General features: G+C 37.1%; 1 protein-coding gene across 1 annotated transcript in view; it reads left to right on the top strand.

The window, feature by feature from the left end:
* Positions 1–11,253: 11,253 nt before the first annotated feature.
* Positions 11,254–16,564, top strand: part of MYO3B (myosin IIIB) — a 567,258-nt gene continuing 561,947 nt past the window's right edge. Inside the window, exons 1-3 of the mRNA XM_074212806.1 lie at positions 11,254–11,324; positions 11,844–12,027; positions 12,859–12,993. Of these exons, the coding sequence (XP_074068907.1) occupies positions 11,254–11,324; positions 11,844–12,027; positions 12,859–12,993 (390 nt within the window). The remainder of the gene's footprint in view (positions 11,325–11,843; positions 12,028–12,858; positions 12,994–16,564) is intronic.

Here is a 16,564-nt window from a genome sequence, read left to right as displayed (position 1 = left end):
TCCTCCTCCCTTCTTCCCTCCTCCTCCTCCCTCTTCTCTCCTTCCTTCCCTTCTTCCTTCCTTCCTTCCTGCCCTCCTCCCTCCCTCCCTCCCTCCCTTCCTTCCTTCCTTCCCTTCCTTCCTTCCTTCCTTCCTTCCTTCCTTCCTTCCTTCCTTCCTAATTAAACAGAAGTATTTTATTGATTGCTTTATTTTCTTTTGATGACTGAAGTCCAGTGGCTGGGCAGGTGTGACACTGTTTGACCTTGGGTTATAAGACATTGGTTTGGCCTTAGACCTTAGAATCAAGCTTCAAAGATTAAAGTAATCTGTGAACCTTGGATATCAGCACTGTTGTCTGTTATTACCTTAGAATCAAGGTGCCAATGAAAAATTCTGGAAGATTGGCAAAAGAAGTGAATGAAAACCCTCACCACTCAGCAAACCATCCATGCAACTCTCTAGTACTGATTGGTTACAAGAAATTAAATAGTGAGTTGCTTATTAGCATATGAAATAGGGTAGTTAGGAGAGAAGTAGATTTTCATTTATTGTCCAGAAAGGACATTTGGAAGGGAGAATGTGAAATCATGCTATATAGCCGAAAACCCGAAACTGCTACAGAATCCAGTGAAATCAGTGCTTGCTATATCCTACCTAGACATTTAACAATCCACACTGATTATGCCTTATGGGATAAAAGGGCTACAAAAAATTTCAAAAATTAATCTAATTTTTTTAATTTAATGATTTACAGTTTAGTAAAAATATTATATTTACTTTGTTAGTTTTACAGCTCTCAGACAAATTTCTCTTGCTTATCAACAACCCTGTTAATCTGTAGATGGGTTCATCTATTTGGCAAAAGGCCAGTTTTGAAATAGACTTTAAAATTTACTGTCTTTATCATAGTATCTTATGTAAGAAAGACCTGCATACATGTTCCCATCTCTGATACATACTAAGTACAAATAATCATAGGCAAACCATAGGTCAGAGTGTCGTACATTCAGATTTGCTCAGAAGATATGGACCTCCATGAAAATGTTTTCTCTCATGAGAATTTCCCTTAACAATGAATGCACAGATCCAACCCTTATTCCTTATCCTGGGTTGTTTTTAAATTGTTCTTATCATTTCATGTATTATGATAGTATTTAGAGAGCATCTAGTCTGATGCCTTAATCTTTTAGACAAGGTTAATCATATAGTTATTAAGTAGCAGGATGGAAACTTAAGTTCAGTCCTTCTGATTTCAAATCTAGTAACCTTTTCATCATACCACATGGCTTTTTTTTTTTTGCAAGGCAATGGGGTTAAGTGATTTGCCCAAGGCCACACGGCTAGGTAATTATTAAGTGTCTGAGGTCACATTTGAACTCAGGTCCTCCTGACTCCAGGCGGGTGCTCTATCCACTGTGCCACCTAGTCACCCCTCACATTGCTTCTTTAGGCAAGTAAGTGGCTCAGTGAAGAAGAGTGCTGAGCTGGGAGTTGGCTTCCTGAATTAAAATTTGGCCTCAGGCACTTAGGCAAAGTATGTGGTCCTAGGCAAGTCACTTAACTTGCTTGCCTTGTTTGACTGGAGAAGGAAATGGCAATCCACTCTAGTATCTTTGCCAGGAAAAGCTCATGGTCCATAAGAATTGGACTCAGCTGAATCAACTGAACAACAAAAAATGTTATTTCCTTAAATTTTGTGTTCCTAACTTATCCCCCTTTCAGTAGAAATGTGGGGAAAGACGTTTGCAGAATGTTGAATATCATGTGAGATGTGATGGTTTTGTTGAAGTTTTTTGCTTGACTGTTTTTGTCACAAGGGAGTGTTTGATGGAAAGGGGTTATATTGGAAAAGGACTTTAGTGTCCAAAAAACTAGACATTAATTAAAAAATCAACCCTAAATCTCAGGTCCTATTTTAAAGGTTCACTTCTGAAGATAAAGGATCTCTATTTCCCTTTGGCCCCCCTCTAATGCTATGCATGTCTTTCATAATAATGAATGAATGAGAATAGTAACTTTTGTCTATCTCAGGATAGAATAACTGAACATAAGGGCAATAGATGAATAGATGCCCTGACTCTGGTTAATTGAGTGGCAGGTGCTGTCTGTGTTTCTGTTGGAAAATGTGCCATCAAACTGAAAACACAACCTTCTGCCAGAGTGAATGGGAAATGTGTGTAATGCTCACTTAAACACAGGAGGAAATGATCGCATCCATTTGCTTAAGACTCTAGGTGGGATTTTTAGCTTCTGGGCCTCTGGAGCATGTAACAGGTGAATGAGCAAGGAACTTATCCAAGTATCTCTCTCCATTTTTCTCAGTTAAATTTTTCTCACTGCTTGCCACAGCTTGTAGGGCCTCACCTGAAATCTGTACTCCTTATTGCCTTTTGTCTATCTCCTTGGAGGTTGATGGGAAGTTGTAATTTTATTGGACATTGTCTTATTCCTCTTGCCTCCCTCCCTTCTCACTTAAAAACAGTGCTGAGAGACAGACTTTCAGGTGTGAGATGTTCATTTTTCCATGTCTTTGTCTGACATTCATCCTCAGTCTTGGGGAGATTCTACCTCCCACAACTCTTGAGATTTCTTTTCAGAGACCAAATAAAAGTGATTATAGAGCTTTGCTCTGATGGTTCTTTTGTTCACTTTGTTTCTTGATATTGATGTGTTCTCTACTTTCCTCCTTGAGGAAGAAAGAACAGGAGTTATATGGCAAAAAGGAGGTCACTTACTCTTGTGACTATTGATTTCTCTGGTGCTGTTAAAGGGTTCATTAGTTTTTCCTAACTACAACTCTGTGGTTAGCAGCAGTTAGGTTGGGTTGGGACATCAGCCACAGCAGGGGCCTGGGTTGCAATAGCTAGGGGTAGGTTGCAGAAGGTGACTTTCTTTCTTTCTTTTTTTCTTTGAAAACACTTTCTTTTCACTTCAGCTTTTTAACCCCTGAACAAAGATAACATTTACTTCTTAAAGTGGAAACTGAATGTCTTTTTTGTGTTTGTAGTGGTGGTACCATGTCAATATTTGGTTGCCTCCCACTTGAAAAAGCAACTGGTCTACAAGAGATGCTGAGATTTTTAAGTCTGACTGTAGGGAATCGGAGAAATAATATTTGTCCTTCATTTTTGAAGAAGACTGTGACATCAGGGAGGTGATGTCATGACAAGCACATGAATTGGATTTGAGTGATGGGGGCTGTGCTAAGTCACCAGCCTCATTTTCCCCTCCAGAGCCTTCTGGGTCCAGTGGTCAGATATGAATCAGGATGACTGGAAAGGGCCCTGGATAGGAGGCAATTAGGGTTAAATGACTTGCCCAAGTACACACAGCTAGTAAGTGGCAAGTGTCTGAGGCTGGATTTGAACTCCCAGCCTCCTGATTCCAAGGCCAGTGCTCTAGTCACTGTGACACCTTTTTTCTGTGTGTGCAAACACTGGAACATGTGGTTTCTGAGAGGAGATGCTGAGATTGTATATAGAGGATGGCATCAACTTAAGTTGTGGTGTTTTGTTATTTGTTCTTGACCTTTTTGAGGCCCTAGAATCTCAACAATTATAAAAATGATGATGGTAATAATAATAGCAAGAGTAATCATAATAATGCAAATAGTTTTCAATCAGAACTGTCTTTGGAGCCAGCTTGGGGTCAGTTCCACCTCAGACATATGCTGTTATTTGTCCTTAGTTCTTTGTGTTTTTTTTAGGTTTTTGCAAGGCAAATGGGGTTAAGTGGCTTGTCCAAGGCCACACAGCTAGGTAATTATTAAGTGTCTGAGACCGGATTTGAACCCAGGTACTCCTGACTCCAGGGCCGGTGCTTTATCCACTGTGCCACCTAGCTGCCCCTTGTCCTTAGTTCTTGAAGAGGACCATGGCAGGCATGTGAATTGGATTTAAGAGAGGAAGGGTTATGTAGTCACCAGCTTCTCTTTCTTCTCTACAGCTATCTAGGTCCAGGGGCCAGATCAGGACAACTGGAGATTGCCCTGGTTGCAGTAGGAAACCCTGACTATGGGTCAGAGCTCTAGGCAACTTTATTATCTGGCACAGTAGATGGTAGTGAGATAGGCAAACTATAGCTTCATATTAGGAAAAATATCCTAATCATTATTGCTATCCCAAAGTGGAATGAGCTACCTCAGGAGGAAGGGAGTTTCCTCACCACTGGAAGTTTTTAGGAGGCTGGGGGACCACTCAGTGACACTGTAGAAAGAATACTTGATAGGATCCATATTGAACCTTATAGCCCCTGAGAGTCAATAATTCTGTTAAGTGTATCTGGAAGAGTTCCAGTTAGTATGGAGGAGAGATAGGAATAGGACCAGGGTCAGGACCAGGACCAGGATCCAGGATTTCATTAGTCAATATAGATTAGCTCCTTCTTTCTATGACTCAGATTCCTAACCAATAAACACACATATGAATGCCTACTTGTATTTTGTATGACTTCCTTTCCTACCCTCTATATGGGAAGACTGAATGAGCCCTTGTAAATGTTTACTGACGATGTCTCTAGACAGGAAATATAACTTGTGTTTATTCAGGAGGGAGGAAACCCTCTTTAACAATCAATTTATCAGTTCAGCATCTACACAGAAAAGCAATCCAAACCATTAAAACCACCCCAAATAAAGTTGGAACAATCTCATTTACAGGTATTGGAATCTCTCAAATACAAAGAGTTACTAGTTGATGTGAAGTCAATGGAACTGGTTTTAAATTCTGGTTACCTACTACCGGTGGTATTCTCATAAATCACTTAAGTTACCTTCACTTGCCTGACTTTTAAAATCAGAGTGATGGGAACATCAGAGATTCTTAAGGCTGAGACCTTGGAACTTTTAAAAAAATTATTCTAAAAGTTTGTGACAAATACTTATATTTAAATATAATTTATTTTATTTGTAATTCTACATATTTTATTTTATTCATCCTATATTTTTTTCCCTAAGAAGTGGTCCATAAGTTTCATCAGATAGTTTGAGAACATTCTGACTTGGAAACAAAGGCTATCAATGCCTAAACAAATTGTAAGTATGGACTATTACTATGCTATAAGAAATAATATGTGATGAATACAAAGAAGCACAGAAAGATCTATATGAATTGATGCAGAGTGATGTAAGCAGAGGCAATGTAAAGAACAATATTCACACACAACCACATACACAAAAAAGAAAGTGAATATAACAAAATTATAAAGATCAATCAGAACTCAAATGTAGAAATATGAGAACCTCAGTCTATCCTTTTGTAGATGTGGAAGGTCCACAGATGTTACAAATTGCACCTGTTTCAGACTTTTTCCAGTATATTGATCAGTTGAGTTGATTTTTTTCCTTCTCTTAGAAATGCTATTTGTAATGGGATGGCTCTCTGGAATGGAGATGGGGAGGAATACATCTTCAGATATCATCTAGTCCCATCTGCATATGACATGAATCTCCTCTACAATGTACAAATGTTCATCCTTCATATTTCCCTTGAAGGTTCTTTAGTTTCATAAAAAGATGCTCTGGAAGCTGTCCATTCAACTTTGAGAGAAGGCTAATTAATGGTTGGGAGGTTTGTCCTGGCATCTGCTTTTTTTTTTCTTCTACTCTTTGCAGCCAAACAGTGCAAATCTAATCCTGTTTTATATGATAGTCCATAAAATACCTAGTTTCATATTCTTGCTCATTCTTTTTTCCTTTAGGATAATGATTCCTAGGCTCTGCATCATTGTAGTTGTTCTTCTCTGGACACTGGCTATCTCATGCCTTGAATGCTCTCCCTCCTCTCCTCTGACTCAGCTACTACTCCGGTGCAAGCCCTCATCACCTCAATTCTAGATTATTGCAACAGTCTGGTCATGAGTTGGCCTGCTTCAGGTCTCTCTCCAATCCATCCTCCATTCACACACTAGAATGATTATAGTTCGGGTCCAATCATATTATTATCCCCCCCCAAATAAATTCCAGTGGCTACCTATTGCCTGCAGGGGTGAATACAAAATGCTCTATTTGGCATTCAGTCCTTCCAAGCCTAGCTCCCTCTTACCTTTCCAGCATTTTTACACCTTCCTTCTCATCACAGATTTTTATGGTCATCGAGGTTCTTGGCTCCAGGCATTTTCTCTGGATGTTCTCCACTCAAGGAACACTTTAGAAGCTTCCCCCCAGCTTTCTTTATATTGCAAATAAAATCCTACCTTCTACAGGAAGCTTCCCATTATCCCTTTTTAATTTCAGTGTCTTTCCTCTATCATTTCCTATTTATGCCCTACATAGCTTTCTACATATATTTGTTTGCACATTATCTCCCTCCTCTTGATTGTAAACTCTTTTGCCTCCTTTTTTATCTCTATACTTTTAACAAAGAGTAAATACTTAATAAATGTTAAGTGATTGATTGATTTGTGTCCCCAAGGCTTAAGCCAGTGCCTACCACATAAATGTTTATTGACTAACTCACCAGTTTATCAATATTCTTCTTTCAGTATGGTTCCTAGAATGGGATGTGATATTCTGGTTGCTCGACTAGGGCAGTTTAGACAGGGACTGGGTCCTTGGTGCCATGTGTCTCCTGAAGTGGACTAAAGCTGAATCAGAACATTTGGTTGCCTTATAAATTCATTAAATCTCCCAGAACTTTTTTTAGATCAGCTGCTGTCTAGCTGATTTCACTGAACCTCAATCTAAGATCTTGCTTTTGTCTCTATTAAGATTCATTTTATTAGATTAGTACCATTATTCCAACTTGGTAGAATCTTTTGGGATTCTGCCTCTGTCATCTAATGCACTAGCTAATCTTTTGTGTCAGCTATCAATTTGATAAGCAAGTCATGCCTTTTGTCTAATTCATTGATAAAAATATTAAGCAGTCCTGGTCCAAGCATAAATCCCCAAGGGACCTCACAAGTTGACATCCATATTATGGATTTGGTGAATCCATCTTCTTCCCCTTGGAAGGATCAAATTCAATACATCAATTTTTTTTCATTTAAGACAATGGGGTTAAGTGATTTGACCAAGGTCACACAGCTAGGCAATTATTCATCCTGACTCGAGGACAGGTGCTCTATCCATTGCACCACCTAGCTGCCCATTCTTTTTTCTTTAAATACTTTAGAAGAAATTCTTCAACCTCAACATCAGAGTTTAATTTGAAATACATTCCAGTTGAGGGAGTCATCTTCAGGTGGAAACAGTCAACAATCATTCAGAAAGTATTGTCTTGTTATTCAGTTGTTTACAACTCTTTGTGATCCCAGGTAGGTCACACCTTGGCAGAAATCCTGGAGTAGTTTCACATTTCCTTCTCCAGCTCATTTTACAAATTGAAGAACTGAGGCAAACAGGTTAAATGACTTGGTCACACAGTGTTAACCATTATTTCCCTCTGACTAAAACATAACTACATAGTTTATAAATGAAGTTTAATTCTCTAGGATATTACCAAAACCCATGGGAGGTTGGCATCCTTACAAATGCCAACCACCAACCAACTGAATAATGCATTTTTATAGAATTTTGACAAAGGAACATAAAAGTTTGACAGACAACCAATCAGGTTACACATTTGTACATAAACGTGTCATTGTCAAACTTTATGATTCTCTAACCTGTCCACAAAGTCTGTTTCATGTCAAAATTGACAAAGATCCAATTAGCCCAAGACTACCGTCTCATCTTCTGACACTATGCTTTTTTATATTATTAGGTATGATATAGTTATATAAAACATTGGAGTTTCTTCCTTTCCAAAATGTCCTAAGTACAAGAATTTATTCAGGTTCTCATTTAGATAACTAGAGCAGATTCCTGCCTTCTCAGGATGGTCCTTAACTGATTATTTACACAACTTCTGCAGTAAAACTTGCAGATGCAGTTAGTGGGGCATTAGGCTGTTTCACACAGAAAGAGCCCCCCCCCTTCAGATTAGAGACAAGGCCTCGTGGAGAGGCAGAATGTGAACATTCCAAACTTATAGACCTCAATTAGAGGCTGATAGAACAACTTTTGATCAGAAATATAGATCAGAAATATTCTAATTTAAAGAATATCAGATTCAACAACAGCTAGTAAGAGTCCAAGGTCAGAGTTGAACTCAGAAATATGGATCTTTTTTCTATTCACTGTGTCAATTAGCTGTCTCCAATTTTTAAAGTACTTTTTTATATACTTTGCATGTAATTGGATTTTCTGAAAAACCTGACGTGGACATTTGGCTCAAAAGAAAGCAGCCATTTTGGGAAACTAATTTCTGTTTTGTTTGGGATAATGAAGTTTAAAGAAAAACACAATAACAAGCCACATTTTCCAAAAGCAACAACTTTTCCATATACTGAGTCCATGGTTGGTGTTTGCTACCACTTCTTAAAGCTTGTACCTTTTATGCTTCCTGTGAGGTCTTAGGTCATACGAAAACTTGAAGGCATCCTCATGCTTCCTCCCTCCCCCTTCAAAGGTTAAATTAAAATTGAAAACATGTTCTTATTTTCAAGAATTTATGGAACACAGTGAAGCAGCTCCTTCAAAGGTTATATTTCTTCTGTTGCTGTCTCTATGCCACCTGAGCATTTCTTACTCCAATAATCCTCCTGGGTGTGGAGGTGACCTTGGCTTTTCAAACACTACCCACAGAAACCAAACCATTTCAGATTCTACCAAGCTGGAAAGTTTTAGAGTACTTGGCCAGACATCAAACCTTGTATTTCTATCATACAAGGGGCAGTCTAATTAGTTAGAAGGATATCAAAACCACAATGCTGGACACTAAAGTGGTGAATTTTGGGGACCTATAATGGAAGGGAAGGGTGTGAGCTGCATCCATGCACATTATCCACATCTATTATCCATAGATAAGATCAAACTGTTTAAATAATTCCCTGTGAATTTATATCCATTCTATTATATTTTTTTAAAGCTATTTGAGGGATATAGACAGAAGGGAATTCAGAATCTGCTAAAACTATAACCTTATTTGCCCTGTCTCCTTGTGATTACCTTTCCCCAGGACTAATTCTGAGCTAGAATACCAATGCTGTCTATATTCGGGTTTAATATTCTAGGATTAGCTAGAAAGATTTTTCTTTCCAGAAGGATGATTTGAAGTTATCAGATAAGCAGCCACCAACTGTCTATCAAAATGAGGGCATCACTACCTTCACAGGACAGTGTAAAGCTGCTACTGTTGGAGCTGTTTAATCAATATATTCCTTTACAGAATCAGGGGTTGATGGAGAGAGGATGAGCAACCAAGGTAGTTTCAAGACCTATAACCTTTAGTATATTTCTAGTCTATGCCTAGATAATACTTGGCAGATGTGTGAATTGATAAGGAATCATCTCATTGTTTCTATTTCCACATCCTTTCTTTGAAAAGTGAATTTCTGCCTTAAATATACTGTTATTTGAATTCACCATTCATACTTTGATATTTTTGGTCTATTTGAAGGATCAGTGGGCATAATTCTTCCACTGATGAAGATCTCCACTGACTCCTCATCCTGTCATGTTTATTCATGTTTCCATAAATATTTCATGTATGATCCATCAAATATATTGGAGAACTTACTCTTGGTCTTATGATATTTCAGGGATGCTAATGTAGGATTTGGTCTGTTCTTCTAACCTTTTTTCATTCTTACTATGAACCCAAACTGCATCCTTTTCTGGTTGGGATGTGCCCTTGAAGGTGTCTTTCATCTTATTCTTTCTTACCCCTGGATAATTAACAATTGTGTCTGGGAGAACAAGTGGGGCATTGATAATTGTCCAGTGAGCATAGAAACAGTAAATAATAAGAACTAGTGCTCTTGGAAGCTTATGAATAGAGCCCTAAGTAGCAATTTGGGGGGCATGAAGAAAAAATGCACCATATGCAAGCAAAATTAAACTCATTCTTCAAATTTTGAGGGGGTGTCTGCCTCTCTGGTTAGAAATTCTGGAGCACTTTAAGGCAATAATCCTCTGAGGCTGATGTTATTTTTATTACATTTTATAGTTGAGGAAATGTCTTTTCCTAATTCTAGAATAAAATGTTTACTATTAGACAATATACAATAAATAGGAAGATGGAAATATTCAACTGAATATTCAAATTGGAAGAGATTCTTTTTGCTTTTTGCTTTCAAAATGATCCTATGAGAATGACTAGTTTTGTTTGTATGTTTGATGCAATAGGAAAGAGGTCAAAAAGTAATTGCTGATTGTTATGAATTTTGATTTTTGTAAGTTGAGAAAGTTTTCATAAATTAAAATAATTTCAAGCGTATTTAAGGTTAATCTCCTAATCTTTCTAATTTTTCTTAACTGAACAGGTGAAGACAATAAAGAGGACAAGTGAACTATTTATCCCTAATCAAAAGGCTAAGGTTTAGAAGGCCATGAAGAAATAATTCGGCTTGAAAGTGCAAATTAAAATTATACAGCATGAAGCAGAAATGATCCCCAAAGTACCAAAGATCAACAAGAACAACAAACAAACAAAAAAAGGTTGAGCTCCGCAGACTCTGTTGTTGGAACCAGATGGCTCCTTCCCTCTGATATCATAGCATGTCATTTAGCCCCACATCATCCTGGAGTTGAGTAACCTTTGTGTGGGACCAGTTGAGGGGCTGAGCTTTGCACTCCTGCCAGGCTTTGTAGAGCTTTAATCTCATGACAAGTGCCTCTTAGTGTAGGGGCTTGGAGTTTACCGCTTACTAATAACTCTTTTAGTGTAATTCCTAGGAAGCTGCCATATTAGGTACTGAATTGTCATCTCTCTGTATATTTTGAAACAGATGCTGCTAGGCTTCTTCTAAACATCTTTATAGATTTGTCAGTAGATTTGGGATCTATTTCCTTGACTTTTCATCTGAATTTGGTCTGGGGTCCAGCAACCTGCAAATTGTAAAGGTGGTAAAGCCTATGCAGTCAGGCCCCAAGTACATTACATCACAGATGGTGGAGTTGTGTAGATTGAGAGAAGGAAGGCATCCAGTCATCCAGGTCAATCCAGTTCAGTCCTCTCATTTCACAGAAGAGGAAAAAGCAAACAAAGATACAGTTAGGTAATTTGTACAAGGTTGCCTGGGAAATGTAAGAGTCCTTGAGGCAGTAACTGTCCCCCCCCCCCATTTTTTGTATCTCTAGCAATTGGGACAGTGCCTTACACAGGACAGACATTCAAAAGTAAATGTTTATTGAATTGAATACGTGGAAGAATTTGAATATGAATGCATATACCTTCACTCTAAATTTAATCATCTTTTCCATTACATTCACATATTCTTTTCCTAACTATGGCATTAGACCAGGATCAAGTCATAGTTGTTATAGTCATCCTTGTTTCCCCTGAAGAGGGAGTGTGCATGTATGTGTGTACGTATGTAGTATGTGTGTGTGTGTATGATATCTTCATTTTTATCTCAGTTTTGCTTCTCATTCTCTCCTCCTGCTTCTATTCCTCATAACAACTTCTGATTCTTTTCTCACTCAGAAACAAACTAATCCAACTCAATCAAAATGTAGTACTCTAATGTAGTAGGTTAATGACATGTATAGTTTTTGGTAAACTTTAAAGAATCATATAAATCCTAGTTTTTATTATTACTGAGGAAGTTAGATGGCACATTAGAGAGAGTGGTGGACAGGAAGATCTCAGAAAATTATTAGCTGTGTGACCCTCAGAAAATCACTTAACCCTGTGAACCTCAATTTCCTCATTTGTAAAATGAACTGAAGAAATGGCAAACCACTCTAGCATTTTTGCCAAGAAAATCAATCAAACAAATCTAAAATGAATGAACTGTTATTACTATTATTGTCAATCCTGCTATATAAAAGAATGCTCACTAATAAATTGGTGATGACAAGTTTTTCTCTCCGCCAGGAAACCTCTGTATGGATTATTTCAATATAATCCCAGCATGCTTGGACTTGAGTCACTTCCTGATCCTTCAGACACCTGGGAGATTATAGAGACTATTGGAAAAGGAACATATGGAAAAGTCTATAAAGTAACAAATAAGAAAGATGGGAGCCCTGCAGCTGTAAAAATCCTGGATCCAATCAGTGTAAGTAAAATTAGCAACAACAATCACATAGGTTCCCCCCCCCCTTCTTTTTAATGCTCACTGAAGTTTCCACTTTTTTTCCTAGCCCTTTGTAAAGGTACACACATTTTTCCTGAAACCCAGCAGGGACTTGAAAGCATTTTAAAAAGGGTAATGAGTTGTAATCACAACTAAGAGAAAGAGAAATGGCTAGAAATTTCCCAGGTTTTTATTTTATTGACAATTCTGTTGTTGCTGTTATCGAGGTGGTACACCTAGATTACCTTTTGAAATCTTCTATTTGAAAGACTAACTTGCATCACTTATGGACTGTGGAACGGTGACAGTATAATTACAAAATGACCCCAGCTGAAAACATTTAGATATATTGACTTGACAACATAAAGGAATAATATGCGTGCTTGTTTTCTCCCTGGTGGGGGGGAGAAAATTGAGCCTTTTTTGTTTTATTTATTTATTTATTTTGCTACAATGTACTAGGCAGCAAGGTTATTATGTGACTTGCTTTGTGCATAATGAGGTTATGTGTATCTTGTCCTGCATTAGGGAGCTAAGCTTCTGACTGCATTAATAATGCAGTTTAGAAAAAAAATCTCTGAGGAACAAGAGAAATCATCTAAAGTCTTAAATATTAGCATGATGATGAGTGATTCTTAATTAGGATCTAAATGTTCATGTATTTTTAAGCCAACATGTTTTGGATGTAGTAATAACATCATTCAAATTATTGTGCAGATATACTTCATTAAATTTTTTTGGCTATATGACAAATTTGTCTTCTCTCCTTGGAGAGATGGACTTAATCCAACATATGCTTTCCCTCCTATTTAGGATATGGATGAAGAGATTGAAGCAGAATACAACATTTTGCAATTTCTTCCCAACCATCCAAATGTGGTAAAGTTTTATGGAATGTTTTATAAAGCTGACCAGCATGTGGGTGGACAGCTGTGGCTGGTCCTGGAGGTAAGAGGGTCTGGACTCATATGCTGAAGCTAGGGGTAATGGGTACTAGCACCAGGGGTGTTCACTTTCAATTTATGAAGAATTAGATACTTTATCTTGGAAAATATTTTGTAGAGATCATTTGGATAATCATTTGTATTTGTTGTTCTTTCTCTAATAGACCCTTATTCTCTAATAGACCCAACAATTTAAAAAAAATAACTTGGTCAATCCACTTCTGTACACATTAAGGATATCTTGTTGCCTAAAGCATTTTCCTGTTTTGCTTTCTAGAATGTATATTAGCAGAAAGAAATGACTTCTGATTAGCAAAGTCACTTTTCCTCCAAAGCCTTGGAAAACTTGCATAGTAATCTCATTTTTCAAAAACTTTCCTTTATTAATCTATTCAATATTTAAATGCATTAAATTGATAAGATCATCATCAAAAGTTTTCAGTTCCAAATTTTTTTTCTCTCCCTGTCTTGCCTACCCTTTCCCAAGACAGCAAATAGTCTGATGATATAGGTTATACGCATATAATCATGTTTCACAAACTTGATAACCCAAAGTCCATTTAATCTACAAAAATTTCATTGGCTCCATTCATACATACTAGTTTTGTACCAAGCTTTTACCTTCTCTCTCCGTAAGATAAAAGAAAATTAGTATCTGAATACAGGAAAAGAATTTCTCCATTATTTTCGACTTTAACCCCACCTAGATATCTTTAGATCTTGAACTTCTAGACCAGGGTAGAGGACCTTTTTTCTGCCAAGGGACATTTGAATATTTATAACATCATTCAAGGGCCATTCAGAATAATCAATTTAAAAATTAGTCTGCTATATTTGATCACATTTAATTCATTCATCCCTAAAAAAGCTCCTAGATTTATTGAATTTCAAGTCCTGTCTGCAATTACTATGGTAGCACCAGACCAAATTATTTTGCAGGTCTCACAGGACAGATATTCTCACCCTTATACAAGACCAATGCTTATTTTCAGGGCACAAATGTAAGCCATGCATATACAGTGCTTTGGTGGTCTTTGGGAGAAAATTAAAATGGAAAAGACAGGTTTCATTATTTTCCTTTTAACCTTTTCATTCCTTTTAGTTCTGCCTTCTGATTTTGTATTGACCTCAGGACTTTACTAATTGGCCATGCTATCATAAAGATTGAATGCTATCATAAAGACTGAATTTGTGACACTCAGATGTGAGTTCAGAGGGGTGAACAAGTTGAATGGAAAGATGATTCATCATTTCTATCCCATTCATTCTCTTCTCCCAAACTGGGATGAAGGACTTGGCATTCAGAAAACTTGTGACTTTTTGGTCAATTAATTAGTTTACATTAGGGCATACATGTACTAATTGCCTATGTTTTTGAAACTGCATTTTTTACTCTAGAACTGTGACTTTCAAACAAAAAAACCCCATTCTATTCTACCCCGCCCCCCGCTCCCATATTGGAAAGTATCATTTCTAGAATTAAAGATTTCCTTCATACTGTTACTTTGTAAAATTTAAATCATTAATCAGTAAATCTAAATTTCTGCTTGTTTATTCTTTGTTTAGTAAAAGAGAATGTAGGGAACATACTTTTATGAAATTTCCTAGTTTTTGCTAATCAAACTGAGGAATTTTTAGGTATCTTTGCTTCTTCTCTAGCCTGGTGGTCAGAACCTGTAAATATGATGATCAGACCAGTCAGCTAGAGATATGTTTACTATATCAATTCCCAAATGAATATTGATTGTTAAGGATAGTAACCAAATGGTGACCTCCACAAATATAAGGGTATCTTTGAAAAGATACTTCCTGTGCCAATGTAAAATGAGAAGCAGCCTAAAAGCGTATGTCAATCCCTGAACAAATTTTACCTCACTGACTGTCTCATGCTCAATGTCAGATAATTAGCTTGCCATTACACACTTAATTATTATATCCCCCACCCTGCAATATGATATTCTTGGAATTTATGGCTTTAGCATAAAAATTGTTCTTTGGATGGGCCAGACTTGTTGGCATAGTTAATTAAGTCACTCAGGTCAGTTGCTGAATTGCTAATCTCCAGTCTCTTCTCAATGATTACAATCTCATATAGAATTATAAAAAAGAGTTATAGGCTAATATTATTCAGAGCTAGAAGGATCCTAAGAAATCATCTTATCCAACCTCCTCATTGGTGAGTAAACTGGGAGGCTAATTTATTTGCTTAAGTTCTCACAATCAGTTAATGGCAGACTTAAGTCTGACTTGTGTTTCCTGATTCCAAATCAAAGATTCTTCCATGACATCACTCTGCTTTATCATAAGTCATTTGGGTGTGCCTGGAATCAGTCCTCTTCTTTTCCCCTCCAGTCCATCCTCCATACAGCTGCCAAAGAAATCTTCATAAAATATAGGTTGGACCATGTCATACCCTCTTTCCCCATTCCATAACCCCAGTGGTTTCCTTTTACCTCCAGAATTAACTATAATATTCTCTTTTTTAGCTTTTAAAGCCTTTCATTATCTGTCCTTTTCCTACCTTTCTAGGGTTTCCATGTACTGTTTAATTCAGCAGCAGTGGCTCTTTGTCTTCCCTCTTATGAGACTCTCCATTTCCTGACTTTGGGCATCTTCACTGACTGTCCTCCATGCCTAATCTCTGATTCCTGCCTTCCCTGACTTCTTTCAAGTCTCATCTAAAATCCTAGCTTCTACTAGAAGCCTTTCTTGATCCTGGTTAATTTTAGGGCCTTTTATGAGATTGTCTCCAATTTCTTTGTATGTGTTGATAATCATAACTATTTGCCTGTTGCTTCCCTCATTAGAATACGTAACTGTTTTTACTTTTCTTTGAATCCTCCGGGCTTAGCTTTATTAAGTTCTTAATAATTATTATGTTTGTTTACTGACTGACTCCATTTGTGATAGAGATGAGGTTTTGGATTCATCTTCTGCCTTATGCATTAGTGGAATTCCTCAGAGTAGACTGGCTAAATTTCTTGGTACAAGCCACCTTAAGATGGGCATCCATCCATTGCTATTTCTACCTCCAAATCAAGTCACTGAACAAGTGTTCAGTTACCCCATAAGTGTCATCCCATAAGTCCATAGTTATTATTCTCTCATAGGCTGAAAGGCATTATTGAATTTAGACTAGTTTCCAAATCTTTATTGATGTTTAATTATCTGAAATTTTAATTTCCTTCTTTTGAAAATATTTATTTTACTTCTATTTTATGGAACAATACAAGCATTTCCATAACATAGAATAATAAAAAGTTTTTTTTAATGAAACTGTAAATCTCAAGTAAAACTTACTATTCCTTTTTTTTAGGTTTTTTTTTTTGCAAGGCAAATGGGGTTAAGTGGCTTGCCCAAGGACACACAGCTAAGTAATTATTAAGTGTCTGAGACTGGGTTTGAACCCAGGTACTTCTGATTCCAGGGCCAGTGCTTTATCCACTATGCCACCTAGCCGCCCCGACTATTCCTTTTAAATATATAATTGTCACCATTTTTGTTCATTTATCAGATACATTGTTGATGAAGCTAGGAATACAGAAAATTCAGTTAATTTGAAACTCCAGGTGTTG

The sequence above is a fragment of the Macrotis lagotis genome, chromosome 1, assembly GCF_037893015.1.
Source record: "Macrotis lagotis isolate mMagLag1 chromosome 1, bilby.v1.9.chrom.fasta, whole genome shotgun sequence".
Classification (NCBI taxonomy): domain Eukaryota; kingdom Metazoa; phylum Chordata; class Mammalia; order Peramelemorphia; family Peramelidae; genus Macrotis; species Macrotis lagotis.
The sequence above is the reverse complement of the archived record's forward strand: the minus strand, read 5'-3'. Positions and strand labels throughout refer to the sequence as shown.